The 23,150-nt window shown below is 41.8% G+C and overlaps 1 protein-coding gene across 4 annotated transcripts in view; it reads right to left on the reverse strand.

Moving 5' to 3' along the window:
* Positions 1–733: 733 nt before the first annotated feature.
* LGR5 (leucine rich repeat containing G protein-coupled receptor 5) overlaps positions 734–23,150 on the reverse strand; it is a 163,535-nt gene continuing 141,118 nt past the window's right edge. For all 4 annotated transcript variants that reach the window (XM_036251772.1, XM_036251768.1, XM_036251771.1 and 1 more), the window contains 5 exons: positions 7,394–7,465; positions 6,495–6,620; positions 5,003–5,148; positions 3,259–3,342; positions 734–2,012 (listed from right to left, as the gene is read on the reverse strand). In XM_036251772.1, the coding sequence (XP_036107665.1) occupies positions 925–2,012; positions 3,259–3,342; positions 5,003–5,148; positions 6,495–6,620; positions 7,394–7,465 (1,516 nt within the window). In that variant the 3' untranslated portion in view covers positions 734–924. The remainder of the gene's footprint in view (positions 2,013–3,258; positions 3,343–5,002; positions 5,149–6,494; positions 6,621–7,393; positions 7,466–23,150) is intronic.

A 23,150-nucleotide genomic window follows, 5' to 3' on the forward strand; every position in this document is an offset into this window, starting at 1 on the left:
TCATTACCTTAAGATGTATATCAGTTTGAGTCAACTGATAAAACCTCCTGCGAAAAATGTGCATGCACCCAGGAGAAAGAAAAAAAAAATCAGAGATTGCTACCATCTTTACTAGGTATGCCCATTGCCAGCAATGGACTTTTCTGCTGACTTTTGGGCACCAAGGAGTTAAAAATGAATTCAACAAGGCAAACCTCACCTGTACAGGATTGCCTTCATGGCAATTTAAGAATTTAAGTTCATTTTCCTTTCAAAATATTTGTAAGTAGTTTTATGCCACTGAGGATGGAGCCATTGAGTGCTGATAAATGAGGCATTTCTAAAAACGAGGTGCATGCGAGTAAATGAATAGTGCCTTATATTAGCCATTCGTGGGGTGGGGGGGATTGGTGACATGGAAGGACCCTTGCTGCGGAAAGGCAGAGGAGGACTAAAACATCTCCACATGGTCGTTAAAATGAAATCCTCTTGATTACAACCTTTGCTTGGTACCGCAGGCCATTGAAAACCCTTATTTTTCTAATACCTCCAACCATCGTTGCATCTTTTAAGGGGTTTGGGTGCTTAAAACTCCTTTTGTGAGTCAGGGTCACACCCCTCCCTCCCCCAGTCAGATTGGTGATTTTAAAAAGAATTCAATGGAAATCATGGAGAATCTTTTTTGAACATTTCAATCTGCCTTTAAAAAAATCTGGGCTTACCTAAATAGTGTGACTGATCTATCTCTTTGCTGAACAAATTACACAAGCAGCATTTAGACTCACTTTTCACTCTGCAGTCTCAATAGGTTTTCAGCTTTTTCACTCTGAGAGATTTAAAAAAAAAATCAAGTTTCAACTCAGCTCTTTTCAGTTACTGCTCAGATATACTCAATCTCACATTTTGGGGCTTTCAATTTTTGAAAACGTTTTCTCTCACATTTAATTAGAGACATGGGACAAATGCCACCGATGAAAGGTGACAGCTTTCGGTCACTGGATAAGCGGATGGTGAGCCGGAATTGGGCGGCAGGTCGTAGGCTATGCTGGCGCTGGTAAACGTCACCAAGGCTTGGGTTGAGTCACAGGACTGCTTCTCGACGTCGTCAGAGTTAATGGACATCAGACTCGAGTGTTTCGACCTTGCCCAGAAGTGGGCTTGCTTTCCCAGGCTCCCCAGATCCTCCTTAAAGTGGGGATTGAAGAGGATGTAGAGGAGGGGGTTGAGACAAGCAGGAAGTGGGCCAATCACCAGAAGGATAAACTTAATGACCTCGGGACTGATGAACGTGAGGTTCAGCAAAGAGGAAAAGGACAAGAAAGCCACGGGGCAGTAAAGAATGCAGTTGGTGAAGAGCAGGAGAGCGATGTGCTTCACCATCGAGCAGTCCCAGACGTTCTCCAGGTCTCCCTTTTCCAGGTTGCAGTAGAGCTTGGTGTAGGCGATGGTCATCACCAGGAAGCAGAGGGAGTTGAGCAGGACGAGAGCCACCATGTAGCTGGTGGTGCTGGGCTCCCCGAAGGGCAGCGGCAGGCAGAGCGGGGAGGCGCTGTACTCGCGGCCGCCCAGCAGGGGCACCGTGGCGATGGTCACCGCCAGCACCGCGCACAGCAAAATGATTGCTTTCAGGCTGGAAAACGGAGTTTTCGTTTCAAACTTTGCAGGGCATTTCACCGAGAACCCGCGCTCCAGGGCTGCCAGGGTCAGCAGGAAAACAGATGATTCCGAAGCGAAAATGGACAGAAACCCCACGACTTGGCACCCTGCCCCCTGCTCCCACCACGCGCCGTGCCGCGCGAAGCTGCCGAAGGTGACGGCGTCCACGCCGGCCAGCACCGCGCTGGACACCCCCATGAGCATGTTCACCGCTGCGATTAACCCAATGAGCAGCTTTATGGAGGAAATGTACAGAGGGGCCCGGAACACTGTTGAAGTCACCAGGGCATTACAAGTAAGGGCCAAAACTGCGACGGTCCACACTCCGATTCTGATCAGCCAGCTACCGAACAGGTACTCGCAGAGCTTGAAGGGGCCTAGAAGTCCAAGGAAGAAAGACTGGGCGTCAAATCACGGCTCACCACTCTTGCCAGATTACCTCTTTGTTTCTTTCATTAGGACACCAATAATGGCCACAGTGACACCCAGCTTCCTTGTGGCACACTTCACTTTCTTCGACCACCATCACTGCTCCTGTGGCACTGACGAGGTTGGCACACCAGGAGCTCATGTGTCCCAGCTGTACACAGACACATGGAGATGGGGAATTTAAATCACTTGATTCGAGTCCCCCAAAAACAGCAGTGTTAGGGCCAGGTAAAAAGCCAGGTCTCCTGGGCTTTTCATTATGGTTTTTAAAAAAATGTTTTTATTGATTTTTTAGAGAGAGAGGAAGGGAGAGAGAGAGAGAAACATGGATCTGCTGCCTCCTGCACACCCCACTCTGGGGATCAAGCCTGCAGCCGAGCACATGTCCTGATCAGTAAGAACCTGGACCTCTCAGCCCATGGGACAGTGTTCAATCCACTGAGCCACACCGGCTGGGCTCATTATGGTTTCTTTGTTTGTTTGTTGTCCCCAGAATGCTTCAAGAAGATTCTGTAACCAGAAAAGGAGAATCCTAGGAAAATACTCCATAATACCAGAAGAGGCAGTATGGATAGTATGAAGGCATGTTTCTTGAAACTCTTGTCTTAGTTTTAGAATGGCATCTGATGTTTGAGAGAGCAAGGGACATTCTAATTGTTGAAAATAAAATGCTAACCTTCCCAGATGTCTTTTTTTTTTCAACTGGCCCATCCTATTTCTGGGAATGGGACAATTAATGAAGTCCATAAAGATATATTTTATTTATATGTATAAACTATTACTTGCTTTAACCAAATAGCTATTTAGGGAAGACTTGAAATAAATCACTGTAAAAAAAAAAAAAAATCAGTGATGACAGGAAGCAAGACTGTTGCATACTACTAGTTCAGGCTAAATTGCTAATATCATTTTAAAAATTGCATATGCTCACCACCACCACCAAATAAAAAGAATTCCATATGCTTCTAGCTCCAGTTTCCATGAACCTGAATTAAAAGTCTCCCACAAAAAATATTTTATGAATGGAGACCAACTCCAGGGAATGAACATTTGTATTTTAAAGGTCCCCATGGGGAGGGACAGCCAGGAGCCACAAAGGTGGCACAGATTTCCCTTTGAAGGGCAGCCATATGTCACTGATGGCCTCAGAGTCAGTGGGAGCTGCTGCTGAGGCAGTTCTGGCCCCGTTCTCACCTGGGGACGGTGAGCATTGCACCGAATGAAGGGCTTTCAGGTCTTCCTCAAAGTCAAGCAGGAAATCTTCAAGATCACGCTCATCTGCAGGGATGAGAAGTCCTGGAATGATTAGTTCTATCTCTTTTCAAGGCACCAAATATCAGGGAGGAGGCTTCTGGGCTGCCTGCACTTGAGGTGTCACAAAGGGATGGAAGGTCGAACATTCTGCTCTTTCCTGGGCTCTGGCTTTCTTGTAAGTCCACTACAAAGTTGCCTTTGGATGTTCTACTCAAGGTACTATATGATACAGTATTCCAGCAAAACTGGGGGGAGGGGAAAATAACCTCGGACTCCTGGTCGGAACATCTGAGCTCTCTCATTCTGTTCTTGTTCCTTGGAACTCATGATGGCCCCAAATTGCCCTGACCTAAATTAGAGAGAGGCTGTGGGCCTCTCCAGTGGAAGAACCATTTTATCTAATTTTCTGACACTTAGCTATAGTGCAAATGTTCTGGGCTGTGTTCTCTGATGGTGCTTGGTTTAGGTTTCTATGACACAAGAGATTTGCCATCTGACACTTTCCCAAATATGCTGATTTGTATGATCTGTTGTGGGGCGTGGGCATGAATATTTTTAAAAACTTCCTTGTGATTCCAGGCCCAGGGTTGAGAATCACTGTCCTTGAAAATAAACTCCATGAAAAACCTTGCGTCTCTTGTTCACTGTGTACCTCTAGGACCTAGAACAGTGCCTGACACATAGTAGGCGCTCTAATTGTTTGACTTTATTTTTTAAGAGCAAAAACTAAAGCAAGAACAAGCACAGGACACGTGCTGTGGCCTTAAAACAAAAAAGTAGATGGCCAACATGACAGCTCCTTAAGCCGACGTGTGGGGGAAGAAATGTGAAGGTTATGTGCAGACAGAGTGAATCACCCTTGCTTAGGAATCAACAAATCATTCAGGCCCAAAGGAAGAAAAGCCAGTCTGTTCAGACTCTGTGCAAACATGCAGAGTTGGCAGGGGAAGGAAAACGGGGCTGTCCAGAGCACCTCCTCATTACCACAGGTGTGGCTTGAGGTACATTGCTGTGTATTTAAGTAAGGTCTTACTTCAAGGAAAGCCAAGTGCTCCACAGACATTATCTCATTTCACCTTCCTGACAGATACCCCTGTGGGGCAAGAGGGGAGAATGCTTTGGAATTAATTAGATAAGAAGTTGGATTCTTAAGCCCTTCTGCTGAAATATGGGGGCATCTAAAATGCCTATATCCTCCACATAGGAACGAAAATGGACTCTGTCTTCTGGAGAAAAGAGCCCAGAAGCATGTTTGAGATAGGTAACCACAGAGATGAGGCCCTTTGAAAAGTTTATGGAAATATCAATATTAATAATTACCCCATATTTATACTATATATGCTAAGGATGATCTAATACATATAAGAATTAAAAATTTGCCCTGGCCGGTTTGGCTCAGTGGTTGGAGCATCGGCCTGTGGACAAGAGAGTCCTGGGTTCAGTTCCTGCTAAGGGCACGTACCCCCTCCCCAAAAAAAAAGAATTAAAAATTCACTTAGAGAAGAGCTGAAGTTTTAGAATGAATGCTCAAGGAACTTTCTCTTTCTCTGGGAGTTTTTAAAAAGTGGGATGGACTCCCAGCTTGCTGGGGATTACACAGGGAGGTGTCTGGAGTTCAGGTCTGTCTGATGACTTTTCAAGACCCTTCCAGACACAGTTTCATCACTGGGACAGCTGGTCTTACCTTGAACTTGAAACATTCCAGCATCTTTCTTATGAAGATCATCTGTACTGCTGTTGTCACCTTTATTCCATTGATTAGACATTTTATAGACATTCTCACACACTCCAAATGCACAGCACTGGTAAGCGTAAGGCATTTCTATAACCCTTTAAATGAACAAAACCAAAGGAAAAACATACACTTAGAGAAGTAAATTGTTATCCTAAGCAAAACAAGCCAAACAGAGAAAGATAAGTATCATATGATCTCACTTATTTGTGGAATATAATGAACATAACAGTCTGAGGAATGGGGTAGTCCCAGAGACGTGGAAGTGGGGTACAGACTGACAAACCTCAGAAGAGGGGGTGGTGGGGGAGAGATAAACCACAGAACTTATATGCATGTATGCATGAACAAAGGTCATGGACAACAAAGCTGGGGACAGGGCAGGGAGGGAGAGGGAGGGGGAATCAGTGGGGGAAAAAGGAGAAACATCTGTAACAAAAATAAATTAATTAATAAAAAAAATAAATAGAGAAGTAAATTGTTAAATATAGTGTTCATCTTCTTTCACTCAATAATTCTGCCTTTGGATTTTAGCCTTAATGCATAATCTAAAATATTAACCATGTGCACAAAGAGGTTTATTACAGCACTATTTATAATAACAATGGAGTTATTAAAATTATTGCTATGAAATGTTAATAATTGCTGAGGTTGAGTGATGGGTATATTATTTTCTCTACTTTTATGTTTGAAAATTTCTGTAATAAAAATGTTAAAAAATGACTGCTAGGAAAATTGTAGCACCATTAAAAGGTACTTATGGGATGACAAAATATTAAGTGACAAAATTATAAAAGTTTGTATATGCACTATGATTCTAACAATTAAAAATACATTGGAAACAAAGTCTAGAAGGAAATAACATAAAGAGTTGTCTAGTGGGTATTTTTAGATGTTTTTTCTCCTTTCCTATTTTCCAAACACTCTACTGTGTTATGGTTTCAAAGTATGTGAAAAGTACTTTGATTAAAAAAAAATGTATACATAATCTTTCAAGGAACTTTTTTAAAATTTTTTTATCAATAATAAGCATAAAAGGCTTTAAAGAGCATTACTTCCTCAAGCAAATATTAATTTAGTACATTTTATTAGAACATATACACAAGCTAGATGAATTTAAAAATGTAAACAGGAGTACAATAATGTTATAATGTTATTTAATTACATGTCCTAGTTTATATCCCATGGATCAGTGGTTTTCGAACTCTTTCCATGAACTCAGTGATTCCGGGAGGCATCTTTGGGAAAACGGAAATGTGGTCAGGAAGACCCGTTCTCCCACTTTGGGACTTGTCCTAACAATGCCCCAGGGGTAGTGGACCTGAGGGCATGAAATGCAATTCAAAAGAGTCCCATGACCTCATAAATTTTGAAAACCACTATAACACGTCTGTTATTTCACATGACCACAAATGTATCTTATTATTTTTAATGACAAACTCACTTGAGTTCTGGAAAGTTTTCAGATGATATCAAGCTCTGTAAGGCATGATTTCCTGTTAATTTTAAGTGAGTTAAACCATGTAACCCAGTTACAGGAAAAGACGACAGGCGGTTGGACGATAGATCCCTGCAAAACATCAAACAACAATTGGCTTTTAGTGTGTGTTAGCATAAAACATTTACGTTAAAAAAGTAACCTAAAGATTATTACAATGTTCCATAAAAACTTCTAAGCAGGGTCCTCACTCGTAATGGTAAAAGTAACCATTTTGGTTTTAGCTCCTGATACCTTTTATTTTACAATCAGAATGGCAGGGGGAAATGTTTTAATCACATCCAGATTAGAATTTCTATGCTCAGCTTAATTTTGCTACAGTGGGAATATCATAAATGAAGTGGCAGGTGTTGCCTCTAATTTGAAAAGTGATGCTGACTGGCTTAAGTTAGGGGTGAGGGGTAAAGTGTTGGGGATTTATTCCCCTCCTTTTCCCCTTAGCTTCTGTCTGACCAATTCCTTCTTTCTCTATTAGACAAGGGAGATGGAGACAGAAAAGAACAAAAGGTGGACAGGGAGGGAGAAAAAGGGACAGAAAGGTTTTCTATTAGTCAAGATGGCCAACTATAAAATGAAAGCCCTTTACAACTGAATTGACAACTTATTTCATTCCACTTGATTACTCAGCAAAAATGGAAAGTTGCACCTCAATAACAAGAACCAGCTGTCACCCAGATCTTCAGTTATCCACATAATGGCCCACATGGCCTTGGAGGGGTAGGGCTCCGCTCTGTTCTGCTATAGCTCTAGTGTGAACACTGAGGGCTGGGCAATTTGTGTACTGTGGGCTTAGAGGGCCCCTAATTATGAAAAGACCTGCCATAAACAAGTAATAAAATACTCACAGCTTTCTTAGAGATGGCAAAGTAGAAAATGCATTGGGGTGAATAATGGCAATTTTGTTCCAAGCTAAATTCCTATTTAAAAGAAAAAGTGAGAGGATTACATAAAAAAATAAAAGAGATGATCATGTGAAGTTTTACCATATATATTTAGTCTTCTAACAAAAATAAATTTTCATTCAGGGCAGGAACAATTAACTTATCAAATAATCCTTAAGATAAAGATATTAGTAGTATAAAATAATTAAAGAGAGAACTTTAAAGTAACCTTGTTTAAATTAATCAAGGAAAATTAGTCAGGCAGATATTTTAGTTTTTACTCTCTTCTTGCTAAAAAGTTGACTTTAACATGGCTGTAAAATTTTATTAGGGCATTTTTGAGATGAATAGGGGTAGGAGAGTGGGAAGAGGCAGGAACTTCTGAGGTTGGTTCTTCCTCCGACAAGCAAGTACATTGCAAGTTATACAATGTCCCTGGACGTGTAATGAAATTCAACAAGAATTTGTCTGCATTGCCCATGTGTGTCAGGCCTTAAGAGAAACAGAGATTCTTTCAAAAAAAATTTTCAGTAAAGGAGACAGACATCTAAATTCTTAACTGGGAAATGAATAAAAGAGGGGCCAGCATATGTTGGAAAGAAAATCTTTTGATAACAAAAACAATCTACAATTTATGAGAAATATAATTTTCTCACCCTTCCCCCTCCACAGACACATATGTATAATGAAATGTAGATAATTCCACAGGAATAAGGACTTTTACATTAAAAAAAAAAAAAAGTAGCCCTGGCCGGTTTGGCTCAGCGGTTGGAGCATCGGCCTGCGGTCCAGAGAGACCCGGGTTCGGTTCCCGCTAAGGGCACGTACCTCGGTTGTGGTTTGTCCCCAGCCCTGGTTGGTCATGCGGGTGGCAGCCACTCGATGGGTCCCTTTCACGTCAATGTTTTTCTCTCTCTCTTCCTCTCTCTCTCTCCCACTCTATCTGAACAAAAAATGGAAAAAATGTCCTCGGGTGAGGATAAAAAAAAAAAAAAGTAGCAATGAAGTTAAAATTCGCATTTTTAAAAATGCCTAACCAAAAAGGGTAACAAAAGTACAGATATTTGAATAAATGGAAAGTTATCAGAGATCCGAGATGGCACTTCCCCCCAGGACCAAACTAAATTACATCTGAATCATAGAACAATCAACCCGCATAACCAACTGACCAGCTGGACAGAAATCTTACAGCCAAGGATTTCCCGGAGAACCCGCATCGAGGCTCGCAGAAAGGGCAGAGAGGCAGGAAGTGCTGGCCCTGCTCCCATGGGTGGCCGCTGGGGGGATATCTTAGGTTCGAGGGCTTCCCCCTTCAGAGAGAAGGGTCTCAACCTCATGCCAGGCTCCCCAGCCTGGAGCACCTGAGCTGGAAAGAGGAGCCCACATAACACGTGGCTGTGAAAAAAGTGGGGATTCTGTTTGCCAGGGAGAGAATGGGGGTCTGCTAGAAACTCAGGGTCCCTCTTAAAGGGCCAGTGCACAAAATCTCATTTGCAGCCACTCACCATGGGCTCTGGGTGGCTCAGAGGGTTAGTGGCTTCAGGGAGAAGGCTAAAGTTACAGAGGCCAAGGTCCCTTCAGCTCAGTCCCTCACTCATACCACACACAGATGCCATCTTTCTTGGGTTGAGCACTCCCTACCATACAGCATCAGCCTAAGGGAATGCACTAACTCCACTCTGCCGACTCCCTGTGGCCAGGCAGTGCCAAGCTCTTGTCCTGAGGGGGAGTCTGCTGGCTGCTGCCAGCCTGGGCTCACAGTGCAGACTTTCTGGGAGGTCTCTTAAGGAGGTCCGGGTGGACTTGGATTGTCAGAGAGAAACAGGAAAAAACTAAGTTGTGTGACTCTAGGGCGAGGACAATATCTTTCTTTACAACAAATCAGAGTAGCTACTCCCACCCCCGGCCCCTGCCACCCACCACCGGGAGATCACTAGCCCCATCCTTCTGACTCACTGTGGGCCTGTACTGCCAAGCTTCAGCCCTGCGGAGGAGTCAGCTGGGCGCCACCACCCTGCGCCTGCAGTGCAGACTTTCTTGGAAGGCTCTTGAGGAAGTCTGGGCAGGCTCAGGGGTGGAGGGACTGAGTTGTGTGACTCTAAGACAAGGGCCATTTTTCTCTTGCACACTGGTGCCACCATTCCTATGCAAACCCTCCCTCCACACAACCAAATATTGGTCTGTTGTAACCTGATGAAGTCTGCTGGTCTCACCCTGATGACTCCCTGAGACCCTAACCCACTGCAAAGGTCTGCAAGGCCCTGGGGGTGGGGTGGGGGTGGCAGCTAGACTTGGTACACCCTGAAACTTTTGCTGAGTGGCCTCAGACTCAGCAATGTGCTAAGTTTGAATTTGTATCAGCCTGGTGAACACCACTCGCCTCTACCTGGTGACTAGCTGGGAAGCTACCTCACACAACTCACATACTGCCAGAGGCTCCTTCAGTGACTGAGCCTAACAGGTGGAGGCAGATCTCAGGATTTCTTTAGTTTCTGCTGACCTGCCCCTGGGCTTGGTGCTGGTAGAAACTGGCCTTGGTGTGTACCTCGGCCCCTCCCATTCACACCCAGGCCCAGCAATGACAGCCACAAGCTGTGGATCACTCTACAGCTCCAAACAAGTAGCTCAGGGTCTGTTACAGGCAGCAGCTAACACTGACCTGCACTGGAATCTCTCCCAAAAGGCCCTAGAACCAATACATCTGGTGGTGAACTTCAGACCACATCAGAGCATGATCCAATTAGCTCTACAAGTGACACACTCACAGGGAGATCTTGGCAGGCACCAAACTCTACTGGATAGAATTCCGCTTCTTGGGCTCAGCCCTGCACATCAGCTCTTATACTACGGTTAGGGTCAATCCTCATAGTCATCTTGAGAGTCAACCCCGCCCATGAATGGGGCAACAGCAATCAAGACTTAACTACAATAAGAGGGCTCATAAAATCCACACAAAGGACATTCCTGGAGCACTTAGTACAGGTGATCAGGGAGACTGTGCCATTGAGCTACACAAGACACCATCATATCAAGACTGTGAGACATAGCAGATCTACCCAATACACAGAAAAAAATACAGAGAGGCAGCCAAAACTGGAGGATAAAGAAACATGTCCCATGTGAAAGAACAGGAGAAGTACTCAGAAAAATAACTAAATGAAATGGAGGAAAGCAATCTACTGGATACAGAGTTCAAAATAATGCTTATGTGCTGGCTGGTTTGGCTTAGCGGTACAGACATGGCCCTTGGACCAATGAGTCAGGGGTTCAATTTTGGCCAAGGACACGTATCTCGGTTGCGGTTCATACCTAGCCCCGGTTGGGGTCATGCGGGAGGCCGCCACTCAATGTGTCCCTTTCACAGCGATGTTTCTCTCTCTCTACCTCACTCTATCTGAACAAAAATGGAAAAATGTCCTCAGGTGAGGATAAAAAACAAAACAAAAACAAAACCAAAACAAAACAAAAACAATGGTTATAAGGATGCTCAAGGAACTTAGGAGAAGAATAAATGAACACAAATGAGAACTTAAAGAGACAGTATGCATTTAAAGAGACATAGAAACCATAGAACAGTTAGAAATGAAGAATACAATATCTGAAATGAAGAATACACTAGAAAGAATCAATAGTAGGTTAGACGAGCAGAGGACCAAATCAGCAATTTAGAAGATAAGGTATGAGAAAACACTCAATCAGAGCAGCAAAAAGGAAAGAAAAAAAAAATTAAAAATTAAAGGACTTCATTACTACTAAACCAGTATTACAAGAAATGTTAGAGACTTCTTTAAGAAAAAGAAAGAAAAAATGAGAAACATAACTATAAAGAATAAAATGGCAATAAAAACATACCTATCAATAATCACTTTAAATGTAAATGGATTAAATGCTCCAATCAAAAGACCTAGAATAACTGAATGGATAAGAAAACAAGACCCATCTATGTGTTGTCTACAAAAGACCAACCTTGGAACAAAAGACACAGACTCAATGTAAAGAGATGGGAAAAGATATTTCATGCACTGGAAGTGAGAAGCTGGGATAGCAGTATTTACATAAGGCAAAATAAACTTTCAAACAAAGATTATAAGAGACAAAGACAGATGTTATTTAGTGATAAAGGGATCAATCCCACAAGAGGACATAACCTTTGTAAACATTTACACACCAACATAGGAGCACCTAAATATATAAAGCAAAACTTGATGAACATGAAAGGAGAGATTGACAATAACACAGTCATAGTAGGAAAATTTAACACCTCATTGACATAAATGGATAGATCTTCCAGACTGAAAATCAACAAGAAAATAGCAGTCTTAAATGACACATTAGACCAGATGGATTTAATTGATATTTCTAGAGCATTTCCTCTCAAAGCAACAGAATAGACATTGTTTTCTAGTGCACATGAAACTTTTTCCATACAGAACAAGTTTCAATAAATTTAAGATTGAAATAATATCAAGCATCTTCTCTGACCACAATTGTATGAAACTAGAAAGCAATCACAAGAAAAAAACAGAAAAACACACACTATGCAGGCTAAATAACATGTTACTAAACAATGAATGGATTAACAATAAGATCAAGGAAGAAATAAAAAGATACCTTGAGATAAATGAAAATAAAAACACAACTCAAAATCTGTGGGACACAGAGGAAGCAGTCCAAAGAGAGAAATTCATAGCATTACAGGCCTACCCAAAGAAACAAGAAAAATCTCAAATAAGCAATCTACCCTTAAACTTAAAGGAAATAAAAAAAGAAAAACAAAGCCCAAAGTGAGTCAAAAAAAGGAAATAATAAAGATCAGAGCAGAATTAAATAAAACCGTCTAAACAAACAATACAAAAGATCAATGAAACCAAGAGCTGGTTCTCTGAAAAGATAAACAAGATTGACAAACCTTTAACCACACTCATCAAGAAAAAAGGAGAAATGACCCAAATAAATAAATCAGAAATGAAAGAGGAGAAGTAACGACTGATACCACAGAATACAAAAGATTATAAGAAAATGTTATGAATAACTGTATGCTAATAAATTGGACTACCTGGAAGAAATGAATTCCTAGAAACATACAGTTTTCCAAACTGAATCAAGAAGAAAGAGAAATCTGAACAGACTGATTACAACTAATGAAAAGGAAGAAGCAGCAATAAAAACAACAACAACAACCTCAAAAACAAAAGTTCTGGACTGGAAGGTTTCACAGGTGAATTTTACCAAATATTCAAATAAGAACTAGCACCCATCCTTCTCAAATTATTCCAAAAAATTCAAGGGGAGGGAACACTCGCAAGCTCATTTTATGAGGCCAACACTGTCCTAATTCCAAAACCAGATAAAGATACTACAAAGAAAGAAAACTATAGGTCAATATCCCTAATGGACATAGATGCAAAATCCTCAACAAAATATTAGCAAGCTGCCCTAGCCAGTCTGGCTCAGTGGATAGAGTGTTGGTCCATGCATCAAAGGGTTGAGGGTTTGATTCCCAGTCAAGAGCACATACCTGGGTTGCAGGTTTGATCCCTGGCCCCTGTTGGAGTGCATGTGGGAGGCAACTATTCAATTTTTCTCTCTCGCATTGATCTCTCTCTCTCTCTCTCTCTCTCTCCCCCCTCCCTCTCTTCCACTTCATAAAAATCAATAGAAAAATATCCTTGGGTGAGAATTAACAGCAACACAAATAAAATATTAGCAAACTGATTCCAGCAATACATTAAAAAGTTCATATACCATGATCAAGTGGGATTTACTCCTGGGATGCAAGGTTGGTACAATACCTGCAATTTTTTTTTCTTTTTTTCTTTATTGATTTTTAGAGGGAAAGGTAGAAACACTGATGAGAAAGAACATTGATTGGCCACCTTCTGCATGCCCCCCACTGGGGATTGGGCCCAGAACCTGGGCATGTGCTCTGACCAAGAACCGAATTAGCAACCTCTTGGTGCATGGGTCGAAGCTCAACCACTGAGCCACACCGGCTGGGCCATTATCTGCAAATTAATGTGACATACCACATAAACAAAATGAAGGATAAAAACCACATGATCATATCAATAGATGCAGAAAAAGCATTTGTAAAATCCAGCACCCACTTATAATAAAAACTTTCAGCAAAGTGGGAATAAAAGGAATATGACCTCAACATGATAAAGGCCATGCATGACAAACCCACAGCTACCATCATACTCGGTGGGAAAAAACTGTGTTTCCCTTAAATGAGGATTAAAGAAAAAAGACAGGGATGTCCACTTTCATCACTCTTATTCAACAGAGTACTGAAAGTCCTAGCCACAGCAATTAGACAAGAAGAAGAAATAAAAGGCATCTAAATTGGAAAATAAGAAGTAAAACTGTTATTTTTTTGCAGATGACATGATACTGTATATAGAGAACCCTAAAGATTCCACCAAAATCTACTAGAACTGAAATACAAATTCAATAAAGTAGCAGGATACAAAATAAATATGCAAGAATCAGTTGCATTTTTATACACCCATAGGGAACTATCAGAAAGGGAAACTTAGAAAACAAACCCATTTATAATTGCATAAAAAATACCTAGAAATAAATTTAAAAAAGGAGGTAAAAGACCTGTACTCAGAAAATTATAAGATACCAAAGAAATTGAAGATACAAATAAATGGAAGCATGGGCTGTGCTCATGTATAGAAAAAAAATAACATTATTAAAATGTGCATACTATCCAAAGCAATCTATAGCTTCAATGCAATTTTTATCAAGATATCAATGGCATATTTCACAGAACAAATAATCCAAAACTTTATATGGACCCACAAAAGACCCTGAATAGCCACAGCAACCTTAGAAAGAAGAAAAAAATTAGAGGTATCATATGACCTGATATCAAACTGTACTACAAGGCTATGATAGTCAAAACAGCATGGTACTGGTGTAAAAACATACATAGATCACTGGAACAGAAGAGAGAGTCCAGAAATAAACCCACGTCTATATGGTCAATTAATATTTAACAAAGGAGGCAATACTTACAATGGAAAGAAGACAGTCTATTCAGTAAATGGTGTTGGGAAAATGGACAGATACTTTAAAAAAAAATGAAAGTAGACCACCTTGTTATACCATACACAAGAAGAAACTCAAACCTAGCCAGTGTAGCTTAGTGGTTGAGCGTCAACCCATGCATCAAGAGGTCACCAGTTCAATTTTCAGTTAGGGCGCATTCCCAGGTTGTGGACATGATTCCCAGTGGGGGGCATGCAGGCGTTGGCTGATCGATGTTCTCTCTCATCAATGTTTCTATCTCTTTCTACTTCTCTCTCTAAAATCAGTAAAAATAAATAAATAAATAAATAAAAAGAAGAAACTCAAGATGGAATAAAGACTTAAATGTAAGACTTGAAACCATAAAACTAGAGCAAAACATAGGCTGTAAGACCTCTGACATATCCCTTAGTAACATTTTTTTTTTCTGACATATATCCTTAGGCAAAGGAAATAAAAGAAAAATAGACAAATGGGACTACATCAAGCTAAAATGTTTTTTTTCCAGTTATCAAATATTTTATTGAGTATATTAGACATTCCCTACATTGTCATCTTGACTGAAACCCTAAAATAGTTTTGCACAGCAAAGGAAACCATCAACAAAATAAAAAGACAATCCACTGAATGGGAGAACATTTTCGCCAAAGATATATCTGATAAGGGGTTAATACCCCAAATTTATAAACAACCCAACACCAACGAAAACAATCCAATTAACAAATGGGCAGACAACCTGAATAGCCAGTTCTCCGAAGAGGAAATACACATGGCCAGTAGACATAAAAGATGCTCAACGTCACTAATCACCAGAGAAATGCAAATTAGAGCTACAATAAGATATCACCTCATACCTGTCAGAATAGTTATCATCAATAAATCCACAAATGACAAGTGTTGGTGAGGATGTGGAGAAAGGGAACTCTCATGCACAGGTGGGATGTGGAGAATGCAGATTGGTGCTGCCACTATGGGAAACAGTATGGAATTTATACATCAACTTCAAGCTTTGTTTTGTTTTGTTTTTGCCAAAATCTGTGTATGAACTTTATCATATATATGTTTTAAATATCTTCTGTTTTTACTTCAAAAGGTTAATTGAAAATGAAATGTTATATCCAAATCCTACCTGGAAAATGATCATAATTTGCCATGAAGGAAAGGAGAGCATTAAATAAATATAATTAACATAGTAATATGAAATCCCAGCCAAACAGCATTTCTTACTCAAAGGTTCTGATCCTTAGGTTTGTTTGTTTGTTTTTTGTTTAAAAAAGAAGATTAGCAGGAATTTGAGGGAGTTAAAGATAACCTTGCATCAAACTGGAGAGTTTTCCTTTGTAATAATTACAAATGCTAAAGTAGAATGGAAAAGGGAATTATATTATGAAAGTGTGAATCTGTATTACTTAATGTTGAAACCCTGCTACTTATAAACATTTCCTACACTATTCTGTCTCCCATGCTTTGGGAACCAATGGTCTAAACCATTTGGGGCAAATAGAATATTTGTGCTTTCTAAAAGATCTGCAGAATTGAAGAGTTCACAAATTTGTTTATTACCGTACATCCCAGTTCAATCCCAGTCCAACTTCACACTACTGTCCCAGCATAATCATTAATCACACATCCCCTTTTATACTCTAAAGTGTCCTGATTTGGAACAATTCACTATATAGTCACCACACTGATGCTTCGTCTGTCCATCTTTTTCTGAGTACCTGCTCTGGACCTGGCTCTGTGATAATGATGGGAAAGAACTCAGGAATGGCAGATCAGGGCAAGGGGGGGAAGGGAACCACTAATGACAATACAAAGTGATGAGAGTCGCACACAGGGCTCTGCCACATACTGTTGGGATCACAGGGAAGAAGGGAAGATGAATCAAAGGAACACGGCAGGTTCCTCAGTGAAAAGGTCAAGATCAGTAGATCAGTGATGTAAGAACCAATGAATTGGCTTCACAGTGGCAGGTAGGTCTTTCCTTTTTATTTTTTAAAAGCTGATCATAAACATCTGATTCTTTTTAAAAAATTGTTTGTATTGAATTTTTTTTTTGTAGAGAGAGATAGAAACATCCATGTGAGAGAGAAGCATCTATCGGCTGCCTCCCACACGCCCCCTACTGGGGATCAAGCCCGCAACCAGGGCATGCAGCCTGACCAGGAATCCAACGGGGACCCCCCAGTCCATGGGTGGACACTCAATCCACTGAGCCACACTGGCCTGGCAGATCTTTCCCTTATAAAACAATGTTTTACTTTGCATTTCTGCATGTTCAGGGGACTGGTGTGGTAAGAAGTAAAATGGGACAAAGAAATACAGTTTCTTACTCATATTCTTCATTGGTTCTAAGGCATAAGAAAACCTGCCCTGCCTGGTGAATCTTGTAATATGTAGAAATAGATAAAAATGTTTACTAGTTTTAAAACATAAATCACATCATGTTACTTCCTTGCTTAAAACCAACCCTTCATGGGTTGATTGCTGTTCTCAGAATAAAATCCACACTCCTTCCCATGGCCCACAAGCTCTGCCCTTGGTCTGCAGCCACACTCCTGCTGACTCGCTACGCTCTGGGCATCTTGAAAAATGCCAAGTTCCTTCTCACTTGAGCACTTTTCTTTACCTGTGCTGTTCCCTCTGCTGGAGCACCCCCCTCCAGTACTTTAACAGTCTGACTCATACCCAGCGAAGGCCCACCTGAAAATGAAACCAGCACTGAGTGAAGCAAGCAAAGCCAGGAGGTCTGGAAAGAGATTCCTGATGACGTCCAGCCGGTGTGGCTCAGTGGATGAGTATTGGCCCATGGACTGGGAGGTCCCGGCTCGATTCCTGGTCAGGACACATGCCCGAGTTGTGGCCTCAATCCCCAGTAGGGGGTGTGCAGGAGGCAGCCGATCGATGTATCTCTCTCACATCGATGTTTCTCTCTCTCTCTCTCTTCCTTTTTCCCTAAAAAAGCAATAACAAAAAAAATGTTTAAAAAAAAAAAAAAAAAAGGGATTCCTGATGTCACAGAACACCTGGGTTAGCTCCATGAGCATGGAGACCTCTGCCTGCTTCACCCACTGCTGTGCCCTGGTGTGTGGAGCCAGCCGGGCAGGCTGGGCGCTGGCCTCTTTCCTGCAGAAACACATGCAGTGCTGTTGGCAGTTCCCATAACAAAGTCCAAGCGCTACATCACTACACGCTTCTCAAACGACAAGACGCACAGCTCCCGTTCTGTGCAGGGAGGATGAGAAACAGAGTATTCAGTTCATCGTTCTGGAGCATCAAGCTAACTACAAAATTTGGAATAATTAAATACTTTAATATGAACCCACACAAACATGGGAGAAAAGATGAGCAGGGGAAGGAGAAGGGCCCCAGGAGAAACAGTCCAGTTTCTTAAATTTCATTCAGATGGGGGCTGAAGGGTGGACCTGCAGTGAGGACAGCTTCTCCTCTTGACCCCTAGGGGTCACCCTCCAAGCTTAGCAGGTATTTTGGATAAGATGCTCTGGAAACCATGCAGACGTTAAATACCCTCCTTATACGAATCCCATGTAGAGAACGCCATGACAGTTTGCACACCTCCATTGTCCCCTGGACCAAGTCCTCTCACCCAGGGATCCTTGCACACACAGCATGTATTTCTAGAACCTCTCTCACCCGCAGCTGTTTGCATCCACCCTCTGGCTCATCTCCCACACCATGTGACCAACCTCCTTGGAGCTCAGCACCTTCAAGTTCAGCATTTAAAACGCAGGGAGTGTTGCCCTGGCCCATGTGGCTCTGTGGTTAGTGCATCGTCCCGTGCATCAAAGGGTGATGGGTTTGATTCCCAGTCAAGGGCACGTACCTGGGTTGTAGGTTAGTACAGGTGGCAACCAATTGACGTGTCTCTTCACACTGATGTTTCTCTCTTTCTCTCTCTCCCACCTTCCCTACCTTCTACTCTCTCTAAAAATCAATGGAAAAATTTCCTTAGGTGAGGATTAACAAAAAAATAAAAATAAAATGCAGGGAGTGTAGCTTGATGTCCCTCAGAGTCTTTGTGGCCCTGTCTTGGCCATCCACAGCTTTAATAGTTGTATTGGCTTGACTCTTGCCCTTTTGAGACGCTGCTTGTCAGTGGATGGCCCCATCGTGTGAGTTTTAATAGGAAACTAAAGATCCTCCTAGCCACTCCTTGCTGGCCCTGGCTGTGGCCAGAGGGAGAGGCTGTGGTTTTGCCATCAGGCTGCCCAGGGTGGAGGGAGTTTTCATTGTTGGTTCCCTCTGGGGCCCACTACCCCTGCTGCTGCTGGGGGGCTAGGCTGGGGGTGGTGGTCCTTGACTCCAGGTTGGCTGGGAGAACGGTCATCTTCGACTCCAGGCAGCTTGGCGGAATGGCAGGCTCTTTGGCCTTCTGTCCTGGTGGCTGAGCCTTCTGGGTTTGGGAAGGGCTACAGTTGCTGGAGTCAAGGGAGGGGCAGGGCCTTACCCTGATGGTATAGCCCTTCACCAAAGTGCCCATCACTTTGTCATATTTTCTTCCTGTTCCTGACTCCTGGATCTCATCCTGCTCAAGTCCAGGTTCTTCATTATTTCTGTTACCTGGGGTCCATGTCACCACAGGTCCATGTTACTGTTGAGCCATGAGTCTTTCATTATATCTTCCAAGCTTCTTCTTTTGTGGGGTTGAGGGTGATTAATATTTTTATAGTTTCTGACCTTCTATAGACATATGGTATGGAATAGGGAAGTCCCTGCCTAGTGTCTGCTGCTTCAGTTCCCCAAATTCCTCCCCCGCAAATGGCAGGGTCTCTGTCGCTTTCCTAGAAAGATCCCCCCAGGCCTCCATGTATCAACCTTGGGGTTGTCATAGGTTTGGCGCTGGAAGAGCTCTGGGGCAACATGAGAGGGTAGCACAGAACGTGCTCAGCTTATGCTCAGTAAATTTACTCCTGAGGCCAAAGTCTGCAAGTTTGACATTCAGCTCAGCATCTATACGTGTACTTCCTGGTTTCAGGCCCCGTGGACGGTGCCCCTCTGGTGGCAGTACTGTACTGCTGATACCAGCTGCCGAAACACGGCTCGGGTCTCCTCGCTCGTGCAGCTGTGGTCCTCAGGACAATCAAACAAGTCGCCTCTGCTCACACGCTCCATAAAGAGGAAGGACGTTTTCTGGGTGGCAATCACCTAGAATTACTTTATGATATTTGGGTGATTCAACCCCTTCATACAATGGACTTCTCAAAAAACTCTACAGGAGCTCCAACAGAATTTTTAATGACTTTGACAGCCACATCTGTTCCAGTGGGGATGTGCTGGATCAACCTCACCTTGGCAAAGGTTCCCTGGCTAATGGCCGATATGGGGCTCCTTGTGGGCAGAGATGACTGCAAGTTAATTTGAGATGGTGACTTGTACTAACTTACAATACTATCAATGAATGCTAACTATGCTTAACTATGCTAACAGACAATAATACCTATACAAACTATGGAAACTAATAATAACTGCACTAACTATGCTAATAATACTAATAAATAATGCTAAATATATGTATATATATTTAAATATGTTTTTATGGATTTCCTAGAGAGAAAGGGAGAGGGAGAGAGAAACATTGATGCTAGAGACATATTGATCAGCTGCCTCCTGCACACCCCCTAATGGGAATTGAGCCCACAACCAGGGCATGTGCCTTGACCAGGAATTGAACTGGCGACCTCTCAGTGCATGGGACAACAGTCAACCATCTGAGCCACACTGGCCAAGGTGATGCTAACTATATTAACTATACCAAAATTAATTATACTAACTAAAGAAATTCTAAAGTAAAAACGAGAAAAAACAAAGAATATAAAGGAAAAATAGAAAAAATTAAAAAATGAGAAGAGAACGAAGAAGAGAAAAATTGAGGAAAAAAGTGGGAAAAAAGAAAAATGAGAAAAGAGAACAATAAGTAAAATAAAAAAGAAAATAATTTAAAAAATGAGAAAAAAGTGAAAAATAAGAAAAAACAAAACAAAAACAAAACAAACCCAAAATGGAAAAAGAAAAAGGAGAAAACCAGCTGACTAGTCCAAGTCCACAGCTCACCACAAATCAGCTTCCAGGGCTGCGAAGGACAAAACCCTCAGCCAAGCCAGAGTCTCACACAGGAGCTGCCCGTCATTCCATCACAACAGCACCATATGAGGTCAGAGCAAGAAATGGATCAGTCACGGCTGGGGGATAAACCGCAGTGATTTTCTCCAGACCCCTTTACTAAGGGAAAAAAAAAAGCTCCCACAAAGAGCTTTTTATGTGGAATATTAAAAATTGATATTTATTTTATTAGAAATAAAGATCTATAAGATACAAAAAAAACCACACATCAATTAAAAATAGAAGTTTGACTTATTCTCATGCTCCAGGACTCAATTCAAATGTCACCTGCTTAGAGAGGGCTTCCCTGATCCATCCCTCCCTACCTACCTCACCCGCCCATCACCTTTGTCATCTTCATGGCTCTGACCACAGTGTATCTGACTCTTGTTTACTACTGTCTGCCCTTCCCATGAAGGGACAGGCATGACTGTAGTGGTCCCTGTGTCCAGCACAGTGAGTGGCAACAAGATACATGTTTAATAAATATTTGTCGACTGGATTAATAGAAGAATTTGGTGGGGCAAGGAGGAGGAAGATATGGCCAATGACTCATATAAAAATCTTTAAAAACAGTCATGTTCTGGACTACATCAAACTAAAAAGCTTCTGCACAGCAAAAGAAACAATCATCAAAAGGGAAAGGCAACCACTATAGGGGAGAACATCATTGCCAATGATACATCAGATAAGGGGTTAATTTCCAAAATGTATAGAGTGCTCATACAAAAGAAAGACAAAGAACCCAATTAAAAAATGGGCAGAGGAGCTGAATAGACAGCTCTCCAAACAGGACATACAAATGGCCAAGAGACATATGAAGAAATGCTCAACATCACTAATCATCAGAGAGATGCAAATTAAAACAACAATGAGGTATCACCTCACACCTGTCAGAATGGTCGCCATCAACAAATCATCAAACAAGTGTTGGTGAGGGTGTGGAGAAAAGGGGACTCTAGTACACTGCGGGTGGGAATGCAGACTGGTGCAACCACTGTGAAAACAATATGGTGTTTCCTCAAAAAATTAAAAATTGGACTTCCATTTGACCCAGTGATCCCGCATCTAGGAATATACCCTACGAAGCCTGAAACACCAATAAGAAAGAATATGTGTACCCCCATGTTCATAGCAGCACTATTTACAATAGCTAAGATCTGGAAACAGCCCAAGTGTCCATCAGTAGATGAATGGATAAAAAAGCAGTGGTACATATACACAATGGAGTACTATGCAGCTGTAACCTTTGAGACGATATGGAGGGACCTGGAAAGTATTATCCTAAGTGAAACAAGCCAAGCAGAAAAAGACAAATACCACATGATCTCACTTACATATGGAATATAATGAATATAACAGTCTGAGGAATAGGGTAGACCCAGAAACATGGAAGTAGGGTACAGACTGACAATCCTCAGAAGAGGGGTGATGAGGGGTGGGAAGAGATAAACCACAGAACTTATGTGCATGTATGCATAACCAATGGACATGGACAACAAAGCCGGGGATGGAGCAGGGAGGGGATGGGGAGGAGGGTGTCAATGGGGTAAAAAAGGAGAAACATCTGTAACAAAAAATAAAAAAAAAATTAATTAATTAAGAAAAACAAACAAACAAAAACAAAATAGGGACAAAAGGAGTACCTCCCTCAAAGAGTTGTCGTAAGGTTTAAGTTAGTTAATACATGTAAAGTGCTTAGAGCTGTGCCTGGTATGCAATAGAGGTTAAATAAACACGAGCTATTTGTGCTCAATTTAGAGTTAGCCCTAAGGTTGATTCCCAGCTCCACTGGGCTAACTAGCTGTGTGCCCTGGGAAAAACACTTCACTTTTCTGATCTTTGGTTTCCTAATGGATAACGTGGAGATTAAAGATAAAAAAGAAATAAAAAAACAAAAAACAAAAAGCAGTCATGTTCTGTCCTCACTCAGCTTTAGGGGCAGATAAGATAGGAGAGAGGAGGGCTGAAGCCTGGGTTCCAGGTATGTGGGCGCTCGGTGAGGCGGGGGAAAGGCCAGCTGGTGGGGGCCTTGCTGTAGAGATTAAAGGAGATTTGTCCCTCCAGGGAGACTTGCCACAGGAAGCAATGAAGCTGCAAGGTACTTTTACATTCTGAATATCCATCTCCAGATTACACAAACGATTTCTCAGGTGACCTTCAGCAGGCCATTTAGGTAAATTTCTGTTACTTAAATGAACCATCTTTGTGGAAAGAAGTGATGATGAGGCTCGTTAATTTACATTTGTAAAAACACTTTGAGATCTGTGGATGAAAGAATTCCCGCAGAGATACAAAGGGTGGGGAAATATGTTGGGTCAAATTCTACCCTTTTATGGCGGCAGAGAGGGAGCAGGCAGAATGGAGGGCACTTAGCCTTTGGCACATTATATTTCAAATTAATCTTGTATGAGAGCTCCCTACTTTTAGTACCTAAAATGTTTCAATCACATTTATAATATTTTATTCTAGTAATTATTTTCCTTTCACATACCTCTCCTAACATCTCAGCTTTTTGTAAAGGGGAATCTTTAGAGGGATTTGCCTGTGAGGTTTCCCATCT

Source organism: Molossus molossus, unplaced genomic scaffold (assembly GCF_014108415.1).
Source record: "Molossus molossus isolate mMolMol1 unplaced genomic scaffold, mMolMol1.p scaffold_m16_p_10, whole genome shotgun sequence".
Classification (NCBI taxonomy): Eukaryota; Metazoa; Chordata; class Mammalia; order Chiroptera; family Molossidae; genus Molossus; species Molossus molossus.